We start from the raw sequence: 16,690 nt of genomic DNA on the forward strand, positions 1-16,690 counted from the left end.
CAATTTTCCTTCAGTCCAAATTTTTAGGAATAATTTACCTGGCATTATCAACAACTGCCTGCCTGAGAGTGGGAGCCAGGAAGGCATTTTGAAATGTATGCCTTTGTCTAAGGAGAACGGAATCCCACTATGTTATGATATTTCCAGGAGAGTCTCCCAGGCAGCACTTCCCAGAATGAGATACCACAGTACCAAACATATGGCTTCTCTTGTTTAATACCATTTTAATCAGAATTATCTGCTGGAGGTATTGTTGGATGTCAGAGTACAATGATTCAGCATACATTTGTGATATGTTGTTAGATATTGGTGGTCGTGATTTTAACAAATACACTCTGTCTTTGACATTTCATGTGCTGGATCTTCCAAGCTGCAGCTAATGTTGTTGTCCTGGTGGAGAAAGGAGGGGAGGGAATTGTGTTAGGTTTATATTTGTACATTTTACTCCTTTTGTGGTCTTTTAGGAGAGTTGTTGTATTATCATAAAGGAGCAGAAAATCAATGACTGGTAACTTCTGTGCCTGGCCAATAAGTCTTTTTTTTTTAAATGGTACTGTACATGACTAAATACAAACAACTATTTCAAGTTTAATGAACAATGCTAAATAGCCTTGATCCTTGACCAACTTGGGAACACAGCAACAGCTCTTCATAGGTAATTTTTAAAGATGACGACAATCATTAGAAAAAATGTGCTATAAACTGTGGATTTTTTCACATCAAAGGTAATGAGAAATATCTTTGTATTTGGTGTTTTAAAATATTTGTTTTGTGGGAACCTATTTAAATGAGCGAAATAGTGTTTCCGGTGAACTGAGTTAATGGAAGGGAAGGAGGATGAGGATATAGCTGAACATAAAGCGGAGGTAGGAAAAGTAACTTGTTTGTTTGGGAGGTGTTAAAGGGGATAAATGCCTTTTCTTTCTCCATTAATTGATTGATTTCCAGAATGCTAACATAGCAGGTTCCAATAAATTCATTTATTTACCTAAAAGAAATTACTGAACTATTTTTATGACAGTCATAGGCTCCATCCTCAGGTGTGCTGGGCCCTGTTAAGTGCACCTACAAGGGATAACGGTGATACTGTGCTACCTTTGTACCGTCCCCAATGCTGGGACCACCTATGGACTGCTTCAGTCCTTGGTGCCCTTCAGGGCTGCTCTAATGTGTGCCAGCTTGTAACAACCTCAGAAAGGCCATAGCAATTACCAGTACCAATGTTAGCTCTTTATGTACCTCAGATGCACCAAGTGATGTGGCACATCTTCACTGAATTAAGTTCTCAATCACACCAGGTCTCACTCCACTTTATCACACGAAGACATAACAAATAAATAAACAATACAGGGGCTGGGAGACATCTTGGAGAGAGCACTGGACTGGGAGTCAGGAGACCTGGGCTCTATCCCTGGCTCTGTCACTGACCTGCCGAGTGACTTTTGGCAAGTCCTTTCACCTCATCTTCCATGGGAACCAAAGGCAAGAGAAGTGGGGGAGTGGATGAAGGAACCACTTCACCTGTCTCCTCCCTCACGAGGGGCAAACTGGCTCTCGCTGCTCCCACAAATGCTCTGGGAGGGCTCTCCCCCCCCTTCCCCACAAGCACTCAGGTCTTGGGGCCCCTTCTCTCTTTTTCATAATGGCTGAGGAATGGGCCTTTTCTGTCTGGAGAGAGGCCATTCACCAGCACACACCTCCCCATCAGGCAGAGGGCGCAGGGCTGCATTCCTGCCCTACAGGTAGCCCTCAGATACCTGGCCAGAGGTCAGGGGCTGCTCTCGCCTGCCCTTTCCCACTGGGACAAGGGGGCAGCCGTTTTCTCCCCCCATCTCCTGGGGCTTGGGGGGGCGGTGTTCCCTCTCCCCGGGGGTGGCTGAGAGCCACGGCAGGAGGGTGATATTTTTTGCCTCTTCCCTAGGGGAAGCAGAGCAGGAGGCAGCTTCCCTAACCTTCTCCACTGGGACTGGCAAGGGGGCCTCCTCTCCCCCCCCCCTTTCCCTTTCCTAGGGCCAGTGACCCGTCTCCACAGGGGCCAAAGCAATGGAGGCCCCTGCTGCTTCGAGGGGGCGGGGGTGCAGAGCCACCCAGGCCACCTCCGCCCTACCCTTCCTCCAGGCCGTGTAGATAGGTTCCCCCAGTGTCCTGTCTAGGGCCCTGCCCCTGCTCAGCCCCTGGTGTGGAGGGGCCAGGGAAGCGTTCCACGCAGAGGGGCTGGGAGTTTTCGGAGTTACCCTGTTTCCACCCCGCTTTGCCGCTCTGCCCTGTCGCCCTCCTTCCTCCTCCCCCTCCCCCCCGAACAGCTGGGCACGGGAGAGGCAAGCAACATCTGCAACATCTGGCTTCATCTGCCGGCCGGCGCCGGGCGCCTCCCTGCCCCTGCCCCTGGCGCAGGGAAATGGAGCCCATGCGATTCTGTAGCACACAAACTGAGCCCTGCAAACGGGGAGGCGGCGGGAGAGTTAGTCACTCTTTGGGGAGGAAACGGCTCTGAACTCGAGTCACGTTCTGCGCTTGCTGCCCCTCTCTCCCCCCGCTGGAGAAAGATGCATGCGCACAAGCTGGGCTCGGAGCTGTCCAAGTGCTGAAATTTATAGGCAGGGTAAGCTCCCGTCTCATTCCGGCACAGGAGCGTAGCTTTTTCTGCAGCCCACACCAATCATTCCACAGCAACATTTACAACTCGCTGCCGGGAGTGGGGGGGAAAAAAAGGAAAGAAACAGCCCCACGACGACTCATAGATACTGATTTCCAAAGCAAAAGGGAAATCAAACAAACCCACAACAGATAGCTCTCCAGCGCGGCAGCGATTTCCTTTTGCATGATGTTCTTAAGGTAGCAGGGCAATTTTTATTTTATTTTTTCATCATTCCGTAAAAGCAGCCAGGGGAACCACCAGTTCTGATGCTTTGTCTCTTTTGTATTGGCTGCTGGGGATGAGCCTGGGTTTGACCTGACCATGATTCCGAGGACTGGCACTTCTTATTTTTTACCCCCAATTTGTAGACATCCAGATCTCCTCTTTTTGATTGTCAAGAAAATCAAATTATTGCTGGATTTGGGAATCTAGACAGCACAAGGTACTTCCCCCTGCTTCTCTCTGGAATCGTTTCTGGGATATTTTCCATAATCATCACACAAAACAGGAGGAATGAACGGGAAGCTAGTGAAAATTTTGACAGCCTTGTTTGCATTTTTCTTAGAGACAAACCACTTCAGGTAGGTGAAATAACTGTATGCTGATATTTACCAAAAGATGTGGAAAACATAGCTATAAGCAACCACGTTACATTAACCTAGTTTATTTGCTACGTCTGAAAGTATTTCATATTAATTTTATATAGGCAATACCTCTTACACTGGAAGAGCCCCGTTGCTTGGTAACACACACCAAAAATCCAAGTTTGTGCAATACATTTTCCACTTCTCTGATTTAAAGACACGTTTTTACAATGCCATATTAATAACGTCTACATAGCTGAACAACATTTTCATCGTTTTTTCCCTTTTGGAATGCAATATATTCTCTCCACTCCCACTGGAAGTTATTTAGTAGGTTGCCCTGTTTTTATCTCCCAAGCTTGTCAGGGATGTGGTTATTTGTATCTACAGAACCAGCCCTCTGATTCTGGGAAGACCTTGGACCAATCAATAATTCCTTTACACTCCTTACTTCAAGCAGCAGTATATAGGAATGTTCTTGAAATTTCAAAGAAGAGAGGAGATATTGCTTCAGTTATTGAGTTTTTCTTACCATTCCAAAAAAACATTGGAGGGTTATTTGTCAAAGCAATGGTTCACCTGAGTTTCATTAATGTAATATGTTGTGTGTGTGTGTGTATAGTATATATGTATGCACATATACAAAGTGTGTGTGTGTGTGTACAGTGACAGAGTGAAATATTATTTATATTCACAAGTTTGGGATGGCCACATCATTCAGCATGGTGGTTCCAAGTGGAAACACAACTGATTTGTGTTAGGTCATTCCAAATAAGTATACTGAATGGCTACCCACTTTTTTATTATTGTATATTACATTTATACCAGTTAAGTGGAGAATAATTTCTGTCGTTGTTAAAATATCAAAAGCAGTACCAAGTCATTGTCAGAAAAATGGAACCCGCAATATCACAAATGGAACCTGATAATATCACAAATGTTGAAGACAACATAGTATTCTAACAATTCTAATATTTTAGTGGGGGGAAATAGTATTTTATTTCCTTTAGATTTCAGATCATCATGTTTGTTTAGCTGTTTGCAGATAGGTACACACGCATTGATGATAAAAAATAGTAACAAGAAATACTGCTCAAAGTGAATGATGTCTTTTGGGCACATATTTAAATACACCAATACTGTAGAAGACATTGTGATAGGATTACTTCTGATACCTCTCAGAGATACTATTAAAATATAAAACAGATAATTTAGGAACCAAATGAATTAGTCATATTTTTAAACTCACTGATTTAATAATGGTTATGACAGAATTCATGTCCCTGCAGTCCAAATTTGTTCAAGTGCTTCTAGTTTATTTTTTCTAGGGAACAACCATCTGAGATTCCCTTCCCCTGAAATATCTAATATGCTGTATACACAAAGCTACAAAGGCATGGTGGTACTATTAACAATGCTAAAACCTCAAGACACAGACCTATTCAAAAAAGTCTGGATCTAAAAACCAATTAAAGGGAAAGATGGGGGAAAGGACCATTATCATTGTTCGCTGTGGGTAGAAGATTAAAATCAGATGTGTTTGCTTCTCAAACTCTTTTCAGGGAAAATAAACACACAGCTGGTAAAGAATTGGGTCTTTAATTAACACAATTTAAAACCAACTTAAATGGAATCTGTAAAGACTATTGCTGCTCCCATGTTTTTGTTTTGTTCTGTTTTGGATATTAACAAAGTCAACAATTTTCACTGTTGTGCGATGAGTTTTGCCAATCATGGTATGGAAGTTTGAAGCCACCTTAGGACCAGCTTAAAGTGAAAATGGTTTCAGTAGCATACATGTAACTCTGACAATAACATGAATTGGGAGATCAAAGTCCTCAGGAGAATGTTTTAAACAATCAGATAAGTTGAAGACATCTATTTAAAATCCTACAGTTTTAACAATTTTCTTTTTATAGTCTAAATATTCTATAGAGCAAATTGTGATGCACTGATATATTTCTCTTACTTGAAACTTATTTTCACTTCTAAAATAAAGTTTTCTGATGAAAACAAGGATCCATTTTCTACCTATCTATTCATTAGTACAATCAATGTTGACGAAGATTTTTGTAAAGAGTATTATAATTTCCTCCCTAAACATAAAGGCAACGAGAGCTGAATAGTCGCTAATGGTGGCTAATAATTTGTTTAGGGCGGCTTTCTGTAAAGAACATGATTCCAGATCTGGAAAATCCCCCTCACAGACCCTGTCTCCTTCAGATTTTTTGGACAAATTGATGGGAAGGACATCAGGATATGATGCAAGAATCAGACCAAATTTTAAAGGTAAGTTTCTCTATTGATCAACTAATTGGAAGTCTTTTTGACATACTATGGGTTTTGATAACTTTACATCTGTGGCCCGATTCTCCTTTCCACTATTCCACTTTTGCAGAACAATCATTCCATTGAAATCAATTATTTCATTGACATAAAACTGGAGAAGCACAGTGGAGAATCAGGCTCCTGGTGCTTTAGATGGAGCCGTCTTTTGGAATGTAGCCATACATTAAATAATATTTGTAAAGGATCCAGGTTTTGGTTTTGCTAGAAGTCACTTCTGTAAATCTCTCTAGTTACTGAGCTAAACAATAAACAGAAGTATGTTCCAGGTTCCCTTACTAAATACAATTGGATTTGCTGATTTCTGAAGTTTCTAGACATACAGGGCTAAATCCTGAACTCTCAAGCAAAGCCCAAGTAAAAGGGCTGTGCTCATGTAAAACTCTGAGGGAGATGAAGGAATTAGGGGCCAGGGCACCCACATAGTAGACTTCTTCCAGCCATTACTGGCTATGGGGTAGGATAGTGGACATAGCCCAATTCTCCTTTCCTATGCTGATTTAGGGTTGCCTAGGTTTGTGCTTTGGCTTGGCCACTCCCTGCCCTGCCCTATTCTCACACCATTTTCTTTGCTGTGTGGAGAATGACCATAAGCATCTTAGCATCAGCACATGTGAGGCTGCAGATGCTGAGGCTTCCACAGCTTTGGCCACTAGTCAGTGGATAAGCAGTGTTTCCACTGCTTTTGCCCTTTCAACATTCATGCCAGTGAGTTCAGGATTCGGTCCCCAGACAAGAAGAGGGGACATCCAGTTTTCTTTTAAGCATTTAGAATGGCTCAAGAGCTCTACAGTTCTACCAAACTGCCTTTTTTTTAAAACAAAGAAATCTAAGCTCAAAGTGCAGTTATTTTTTGAAAAGTGACGATGTGAAAATGTGCTTTTCCTCAATAGGTCTGCTCCCCTGTGTGTATTTCAGATGCATATCTGCTGGCTCTGGTTACCATTTTTTTTACTACTTTTTACTCCTATTAATTCTGCAATGAAAGCTGTTGGCATGAAAGAATATTGTTCAGCCAGTGGATGCTGCTAGTATGAGAGAGGGAGCTCACACATCAGTGACAGCAATGTTAATTAAATTTCAAATCAAGAACCATTTTCTGCCTTCACTCCCTCCTGTGCAAACTGCCGAATTTGGAATGTGGAATCTTTTTTACTGTTTATGATGCATGAGCCAGAAAGAAGCTAGTGTGAATTCCAGATTCCAAGTAAAGCTGAAGAAACTGCCAGACAAACTGTGGCCCCAATTCAGGAAAGCACTTAGGCATTGACATTAATGGCATCTTAGCATGTGCTTAAGTGCTTTCCTGTAGCAGGGGCTGTGTTGTTATAGTAAAAACAACAACTCCAAATCATTTTCTGCTCTCACTCACACCCCATGCACTCACATGGACTTCAGTGAAGTTTGACAGGGTGTAAAGGAAGGCAGAATTTGTCCTGAATTGAACAGATAAATAATTGTTAAGGACAGATTCTGCCTGGCCATTCCATGGGGGTATAGTTGGGGAGGAGAATGCAATAAGCCATCCCATGCTACACCTTGTGTACATCAGACCAGACACAATAGCAGTCTGTATACACCAGGGTGCACAGATTGCTTCTTCCCTACTTCCTGGGAGACATGTAGCACCTCCAAGGGAGAAGGGTGGGAGCAGAGAGGCCTGTGGCTCTCTCTTTCAGTGCACTGGTACGCAGAGCTGACTGGCTGCGTCGGAGATAATAAGCTACATCCAATAAAAGCGGGGATGCTGTTCCATTCCAAAGTGCTTGACATGAGTTACTTTCAATGTTCCCCCAGGGAGGTGGTGGCTCCCCACTGATTCCAAAGGAGGGCTGTGCCTGCAAGGCACAGTTAAGCCTTGGATGTCAATAAACACAGAACCCCCCCAGTGCTGTTTCCACAAAGTCATTTTTCAGAGCAGAACTTCACTTTGTAGCATTTTTAAATCAGAAATTCAGCTTCGATATTTGCACAAGTTCCCTTCTTCTGAATCTTTCTGTGAGGGGTCTAACAGGTTATGTCATTCTTTTCTATCGTCCTATCCTCTCTACAAAGCCATCATGTTTGGTGAACCAGAGTGAAGATGCTATGCATGGAGTTTTGAACTTCACGCCACCAGTGAAATCCCTGAATAACCATAAGCAGCCTTGTGGCCTATTTACTATAGATTCCAGGTTCCAGTTAGTTAGCTGAAAAACACAACTTTGGCCAATGTCCAGATCTCATTAAAATTTTCCCAAAAGTACAAAAGTAGAAAGCATTGTCTTTCTAGTTTTGCATAATTTCCCCTTAAAATAAACACATGAATAAATAAAAAGGCAGATGGCTTGTGGGGAGGATCATAGTGAATTTCTGTTACGAATCTGGATATTATAAAGGTGTTTTTGTACTGAGTTCAGTATTATGATCATGTTACAAAACATATTTCAGTTTCTAAGATTTTACTGATCTATTTTACTTTGCTTTTGTGATCGGATCCATCAATACAATAGCAACATTCAAAGTAGCAGAAATGTATTAAAGTGTAAAATGTCAAATTATTACATTCTTCATTACAGTGTATATTTGAAAACAATATATTCAATCATTTTAAGCCAAAAAGGTGTTCGAAAGAGAAGCCTCTTAAAATAGGTCTATTATTTGACTTTGCATATGGTTATGGAACAGGTAAATATTATTAACTGCATTTTAAAAAAGAAACTGTGAACCAAAGTATTTTGGATATTGTTTATGCATTCATCCAGATTACTTCTGCTTCATATCAATAACAGTTCAATCACACAGCTTTTTTTCTGGTCTATAACTGCTATTTTTTGCTTTGTCAGAAAAGAGTCTGGTATTCATGAAGAAGGCAATTCTGTTGCATCCTCTTATTTTATGCTACTGAATGTACATTAATTTAAATACATTTATATGACAGGTTTCAAAGTCTGAGTCACTGGAAAACAGCTATTTGATTAACTTCTGACATAAAGGCAACTCGCTTTAGCATAAGGGAAAAATGATTGTTCACTTAAGCAAAATGTTTTATCCAAATAGAGTAATTTTTCTCATTTGCATTCTTGAATAAAAAATTCAGATGGATTAAGTGAAAGCAACAAGGTGAATATCAAATAATTTAAATATCAGACATTGATGACACAAGGCGACATTTAGCTCTTTTAGCAACAATACTGTTTCGTGTAGAGTCTTTTCTACTCTAATGACCTTATGAATTATCACTGTCATTTGCCATTATTTTGAATAGAAAATTGTTTCCCAGTTCCTATAGGCCTAATAAGAGATTGTGTGCAAAACCACCAGGGGGTGAGAGTGATTGTCACCATGATGGGCACCACAGGGAGAGTTAAGGACACAGTGGCAGTCTCAGCTAAGAATTTCCTTGCTTTGAGCCTTCTAAGTCAAACATGTAGGGTATGTCTACACTTCAATTAGACACCTGTGATTGGCCTGTGCCAGCTGACTCAGGCTTGCGGGGCTCGGGCTAAGAGGATGTTTAACTGCCATGTAGATGTTGGGGCTTGGACTGGAGCCCAGGCTATGGGACCGTCCCCCCTTGCAGGGTCCCAGACTTTGGGCTCCAGCCCAAGCCCAAATGTCTACACCACAATTAAACAGCTCCTTAGCCTGAGCCCGGTGAGCCCGAGTCAGCTGACACAGCCAGCTGCGGGTGTTTAAATGCAGTGTAGACATACTCCTAGGTGGCCTGCACTTTATCTTGCATTTACTTAATTTGAAGGTCCTAATAGCTTAACAAAGGCCAGTGAGATGAATGTTAAACCATAAATATTTAAAGGCCCAATCCAATTCTGATTGAAGTCAATGGGAATCCTTCCATTGACTCAAGTCAGCATTGGATCAGGTGCTATTACTCAAGTTGATGTTTCTCTCTTTTAGCTACCTTGTCAGGAGAACTTTGTTTCTAAAAGTTAATAAGTGCAAGTTGTCCCGCACATACAGTTCACTAACATAATATTAACATCCTGTCTTAAATTACAAAAACAAAGAAATTCTAAGTGGAGAGGGGCACTTTCTCTTTAACTTACTTCATTTTTTTTAGGGATAGCTGTAGTAATGGAAGAGGGCATCTGTGCTGTAATATGATAGCCAAGGATATGCTTTCTGGTAGATAAGACCAGGAGATAATGAAGTAATGTTGCAGTGTTCTATCATGGATTACCACCTGTTCACCTCAGGCTGACTCAGCATGACGTGCAAAAGCACATGCAATGGCATGATGACCATGCATATCAACAACTTAATCACAACATGGATCATGGGGGTGACAGAAGCCTAAAATTAGAATCTCCTTGCATTTGTTGATCTTTAAAGTTATTTTAATTATTTTTTAATTTCCATTTGTTACAACTGTATAGTCTAAAAACAAATTTAAAATTTAAACACACACTACAGCAAATCAAATATGAAAAACCATTTTCCAGCTATAATAATCTGTCCTTCACACCAAATGAAGTAGGAATGAACACATCTGACAGTCTTTCAGCAGAAGTTTGCACTGGATTCTCACTATCGTTCAATCCTGCAGGCTGCTGAGCACTGCTGAAAGCAGCATGAAGAGCCAACCAAAATATCAGTATTGTGCTGGGTGAAATCCTGGCCCTGTCAAAGTCAATGGCAAAACTCTCATTGTCTTCAATGGGGCAAGGATTTCATCTCCACTGTTTGCTCAGTACATGTACACTGAGGTTTAACAAAACAGGAAAAAATGAACACAGCCCTCACCAATGTGGGCAATTCTCTACATCCACACTGAAAAGACCACAGGTGAGGCAGGACAATGGGCATGAAAGGGAGTGGAGGTAAGATTCTCAGCTGGTGTAAATAACACATCTCCATTCATTTCAGAGTAGCTATACTGACTTACACAAGTTCAGGATCTGGTTCAGTGGGCATAGGTACTTATATGCAATTCAGTGAATGTCTTAGATTTATTTTAGGATTTTCAATTACTCCTATTGCCAGCCAGGAGCAGCTCGCTCCAGTGCGCTTAATAGTTGCAGCTAAAGGAAAATATGAGTAGGTGAAGCTGTGAGGAACTAACCATCATATTCAGCCTGGCTGTGTTGACATAAATTCAGAGGCAGGGAACCAGTGGCTTTTGCTGGGGGGGATGGGTGGGGGACATAGATGACAAAGACAGCCCAACAAGTGGGCAGTGCTGGACAAGATGGGAAAGTGGTCTGCGTGACCTGAAGATGTATTAACACATCTTTTCCGTAGTCTATGCCAATGAGTCTTCCATGTAATCCTGCCTGTAATCTAAAACCTAAGTGGAAATTCTGAGGGAGGGTGGCAGTAAGAATACAGGACCTCTTTGACATGCTGACCTCACAAGACAGTTCCCTTCTGGGGCACAGGAGAATTAGCTGGTGCAGTGGGAAGTAACATGCATCTCCCTGCACGAGCTTTGGTGAATCTATTTTTCTCACAGCCAATGGCTCATGATGGCTGTTGAGCGTAATGTTCTCACCAGCCCACAAGCACCATCTCCCTTCAGCTTTACTCCACTCTCCTCGGCTTAATTCCTTAAAGAATCATGAGGATTAACAAAGCACCAGGCTCTATCAGTGATTCAGAGTCACTCTCTCACAACCCTTCTCAGCTTCCCTGAAAAATCCAGCCCTATGTGTTAATTCACCAATCCAGGGACCGATCCTGCACATGCCTCTGCAGGAGAGAGTGATGGTCTAGATCCAGTTATACCAGGGGCCTCCCCATCTGGTTGACTAAGATGATTATCTGCCTGCTTTGAGCTTTGGGGCAGCATTAAGCAAGTGGAATGGGGCAGGGGGTGGTGATGTCTGTGTGTGGCATGGGGTGGGGAGGATTTGGCCCCATTGTTTCTGAGGGTACACTCTATTTTGGCATAGAAGAGGTTAACAGTGTTGGTTACAGTGATGCTGTTAAACTTCATGTTTAGAGCTATAGTTACATCTAGCTGTTTTCCTTTAAGTCATGATTTGTTAAAGAATCTTTCCATTTTTTGTGTGCACTTACATTTAGGGGTCCAGCAGCAGTGCACTTTCCTTTTCCACTAGATAGTGTAGTGCTGCTATTGCAATATATTGTGCAGTATCTTGCCCCAAAGCTATTTTTTCTGGGGCAAGAGCGCACGTGAAACTCACTGAAGTCTTGTGAAGAGAGAGGAAGTTTGGGCGTGTAATGGCTGTAGTTGTGAAAGAGTAGCTTGCTATTATAATTGTGCCATGTCATTTTCGTGCTTAGTCAGTGGGGTTAAATCGGAATAATAAACATGGACTAAAAATTAGCCTCACAAATGTTACAGGAAATGCTGTTTATGCACTTTAACTCCTTGGCATCAAGTGTCAAATTTTCCCTTATGTTTGAATCCATTGCTTGTTTGTCTACTGCAAGTACCTGAAATAAATTAGCATGTAACAAGAGGAAGAGAAGCATTATGTGACAAGGGAAGGGGAATGAATGGAGCCACAGTTGACACATGACAATGTCATTTCTTGATGTGCTAAGAAGAGGCAAATGACTCAACATGGATCAAAAGATGCCAATTTAAAATAAATACCTTTTTAAAAACTCCTGTAAAATATAACAGATAAAAATTGAAAACCTCACCATGCAGCATTGGCTGTGAACCTGGAGAGCTATATTTGAGCATGGCTAACAACCTTCATAAGGCCAGACTTCAATGGCTAGCAGCTAACATCCCTCATAAGACCAGACAAAATGGGTATTTGTCATACCATTCAAGATCCATAAGGGACAAATCTAACAGATGGAAAAATCCTGTGATTTCTTGATTGGGTGCATCAAAGGAGCAAAAGGATGCAGCTTACCCTCCTGCTAGTGCATCCACATTGTAAATAGGCAGGCTTCTCCTTTGAGAGCAGGTGGATGGCCCTGGCCAATGATCTGTCAGTCTGGGGACATGGCCACGCAGTCATCCTCCCTACATATATGCTGCCATTGCCTGTGAGCGTTAGGGGGAACACCGCTATGGGGATAAATGTCATGAACAATGAACAATATTCTGCCCTGAAATACTTCCAATTGATTTCCGAGGAAGTTGTGTGCATATCTGAGTGAAGAATTGGGCTGTATATAAAAACAAACTATTAATAAACAATTGTTTTATCCTTTGTGTGAAACACAGTAAAGGGAATGCAATCCAGCCTCAGTCTGTTGGCATGCACCGCTCATCTTCTGTTTTAATGGATAAACCTATATTTACCATAGCTATGCAAGGAACATCCTCTTTTCTATTTCTGTTTAAATTCCTGTATACCTGCTATAGTCTGCAAGGGCACTGATGGGGGCTTATGTTTCGTGCCCATCACTCTTTAATTTAGGGTTCTCTTCCAATATACCAGTGAGGCCAATAGGAGTTCCATGGACTGAAAGTGATCACTGTCATTATGGTGTGTTGTCTTTATTCAGAATCAGTGATTTAATTAAGTGATATCAGTGGATTTGACTGTTGCTATGGAATATTGGTCTGCTGCTGCCACTTAAACTACAGAGGGAATTTATGAAAAACAAATGTCAAAGCAAAACCCAAGATCTTTGATATCAAAGAAGGAGACAGTGATCTTCCGATAAAATTCTATTTAAATTGTTTTATTTTGATGATATCAAATAGCTAAATATCCTGCTTAGATTTAAATATTTCATGCAATGGAGGTTGATGCACTGGAATTACTCACCCAGCTAACATCTTGATGTGTTCCGATTGCCTTAGAAAACACATGCAATTGACATATATATATTTAATGTGTATAGATATATAATGTGTTTATGTATTTATATATAAACTTACATATACACAAGAACATAAGAATGGCCATACTGGGTCAGATCAATGGTTCACCTATCCCAGTATCCTGACTTCCAATAGTGGCTGGTGCCAGATGCTTCAGAGGGAATGAACAGAACAGGACATTCTTCTGAGTGCTGGTCCCTGTGTGTATTCCACACATGGGGTACACATGCGCACCAGGCGCCTGAATCCAGAAATTCTTCAAAGCAGTGTCCGTTGGCCTGCACATGCCCAGTAGCTCTCCTTGTGCTCCCAACCAAGGATGTAAGAGGCAGTGTGAGTCGATGCCTCTCCTGTTCCTTCTTACCATTGCATGGCCTGAGTTGGAATGGTGTCCTCCTTCACTCTTTTGTATAACTTGCAAAGAAAGAAAACATTTGTAACTAGTAATATATCTTGGCTTAGTAGTTAGTATTTAAAGTATTTATTTTCCCCCAGTTGGGGAATCCCTCCCTGGCTCCAGGACTATGCACAGAGTCCTGGGATTCAAGAATTGCATCTTCTGCCCTTTCTCCTTCTCCATTAGTAATGAACATCAGTGGTGCCTGTACTGTGTGGGTGAGGTGCATATCTCTGCAAAGTGCAGTATTTGTTGCTCCTTCCCACCCAGAACTCAAGAAGCCCTGGAGCTTAACCTATGAAAGCACCTGATGGAGAAAGCTATGAGGGCCCTCTCCCATCCTCGCCAGGGAGACACCCCCCACCCAGTATATTTGCACAGTAAGTTACTCAACTATTGGATCTCTTTTCATCCCAAATGAACATAAAGTTGTGCTTACGTTGTTCCAGAGGAGGCATGGGTTACAACTCCAAGGGCAATGCTTGTCTGCTGTCTTGGGTGAACATCCTCAGATATGCCTTTCCTTCCATTCCCCTACTTCCACAAGTCCTGGGGAAGATACGTCTGACAGAGCCAACATCATTCTTCTAGCTCCCTACTGGCTCAGACAGTTCTGGTTCATGGAACTTCCAACAATGTCTTCCCTCTCACCAGTCAGAATCTGCCCATTCCCAGATCTCCTAACCCAGGATGGGGGGGAAATCAAACATCCCAATCTGAGCTCATTCCACCTCATGGCCTGGTGTTTGGATGGAGTCAGAAATAGAATGCTCATGCGTGGCCCCCATTCAGAAGATCCTCAATCAAAGTAGAAAGGATTCTTTTAGAACTTACTATCTGGCCAAATGGAGATGCTTTTTGGCCTGGGCACAACTCCACCAATGTTCTATGGATACCTTAAGCATCCTGGTTATCCTAGACTGTCTTCTGTCCCTGAAGACTTCAGGTCTTTCTATTAGTTCGCTGTGAGTAAACGTAGTAGTGATTAGTGCCTTCCTCCCTCTGGTGGAAAGATGTTCCATCTTTCCTCACCCTGCTACAATATGATTTATGAAAGATCTCATCAGGACCTTCCCACCAGTGCTTAAACCTACATCTCAATGGGACCTTAACCTTGTCCAGTTGACACTCATAGGTCTGCCTTTCGAACCCCTGGCAACGTGTGCCATGAAGAATGTGGCATTCTTAGTGGCTGTCACTTTGTACAGGGGGATCAGTGAGCTCAGAGCTACCATGGCGGATCCTCCTTATACAGTGTTTCACAAAGAAAAGTTTTCTGTCCAACTACACTCCAAATTTCTCCCTGAGATTGGTTCTGAGTTCTGAGTTCTGTATCAATCAAATAATACACTTATCTGTATTTTTGTCTGAAACCCCACTCTTCCTCTGAAGATAACAGACTTCACTCCCTTGATGTTCGGCATGCCCTGGCGTTCTACCTGCAAAGAACCAAACCCATTAGGAAATCACTGAGACTTTTTAATCGCCATAGCAGCGAGATTGTGTGGGCAAGCCATATCCTCCCAGAGGATTCTAAGTGGGTTTTGGGATGCATTTTACAGTGCTAAAAGGTAGCAAAAGTTCCTCTCCCTGGAGCTGTCACAGCTCATTCTATGCGAGCACAAGCTGCCTCCATGGCATCCCTATCAAACATTCTGCTGCAGGACATCTGCAGAGTGGCCACCTGGAGTTCTGTCCACATGTTTGTGACACACTATACCCTAGTTCATGCCTTGGTAGCAGTGGGATCAGCAGTATTGCAAGAATTTTTGCTACCAATTTCCTCGCATCTACCTTCAGTCTGACACTCCTTGCCAATCACCTATGTGAGAAAGACACATAGGGACCATCACTTGAAAAAGAAATGGAGGTTACTTACGGTAACTGGAGGGTCTTCAAGATGTGTTGTCCCTATCTGTATTCCACTACCCTCCCTCCACCCCTCTGCTTCAGATCCTGTTGGATTTGTGGTCAAAAGAGGAACTGGAGAGGCGTCGACCTGCACTGCCTCTTATACTCTTGGCTGGGAGCACAAGGAGAACTACTGTGTATGTGCGGGCCAATGGACACTACTTTGAAGAATTTATGAAGTTGGGCACATGGTGAGCATGTGTATCCCATGTGTGGAGTGCACATAGGGACTACACATCTCAAAGAACCTAAGTGATCTCTCTCCTGCCATCTATCTCCACCCTCTGACAAACAGAGGCTAGGGACACCATTCCTTACCCATCCTGACTAATAGCCATTAATGGACTTAACCTCCATGATTTTATCTTAGTTCTCTTTTAAACCCTGTTATAGTCCTAGCCTTCACAACCTCCTCAGGCAAGGAGTTCCACAAGTGGATTGTGCGCTGTGTAAAGAAGAACTTCCTTTTATTTGTTTTAAACCTGCTGTCCATTAATTTCATTTGGTGGCCCCTCATTCTTATATTATGGGAACAAGTAAATAACTTCCTTATTCACTTTCTCCACACCACTCATGATTTTATGTACCTCTATCATATCCCCCTTAGTCTCCTCTTTTCCAAGCAGAAAAGTCCTAGCCTCTTTAATCTCTCCTCATATGGGACCCATTCCAAACCCCTAATCATTTTAGTTGCCCTTCTCTGAACCTTTTCTAATGCCAGTATATCTTTTTTGAGATGGGAAGACCACATCTGTACGCAATATTCAAGATGTGGGGGTACCATGGATTTATATAAGGGCATTAAAATATTCTCTGTCTTATTTTCTATCCCTTTTTGAATGATTCCTAACATCCTGTTTGCTTTTTTGACTGCTGCTGCACACTGCGTGGACGTCTTCAGAGAATTATCCACTGTGACTCCAAGATCTATTTCCTGATTAGTTGTAGCTAAATTAGCCCCCATCATATTGTATGTATAGTTGGGCTTATTTTTTCCAATGTGCATTACTTTACATTTATCCACATTAAATTTCATTTGCCATTTTGTTGCCCAATCA

General features: G+C 42.1%; 1 protein-coding gene across 2 annotated transcripts in view; it reads left to right on the top strand.

The window, feature by feature from the left end:
* Positions 1-3,151: 3,151 nt before the first annotated feature.
* Positions 3,152-16,690, top strand: part of LOC113406148 (glycine receptor subunit alpha-2) — a 162,624-nt gene continuing 149,085 nt past the window's right edge. For both annotated transcript variants that reach the window (XM_026649104.1, XM_026649107.1), the window contains exons 1-2: positions 3,152-3,219; positions 5,378-5,511. In XM_026649104.1, coding sequence (XP_026504889.1) covers positions 3,152-3,219; positions 5,378-5,511 — 202 coding nt within the window. The remainder of the gene's footprint in view (positions 3,220-5,377; positions 5,512-16,690) is intronic.

The sequence above is a fragment of the Terrapene carolina genome, unplaced genomic scaffold (genome assembly GCF_002925995.2).
Source record: "Terrapene carolina triunguis isolate 2854851 unplaced genomic scaffold, T_m_triunguis-2.0 Scaffold23, whole genome shotgun sequence".
NCBI classification, from domain to species: domain Eukaryota; kingdom Metazoa; phylum Chordata; order Testudines; family Emydidae; genus Terrapene; species Terrapene triunguis.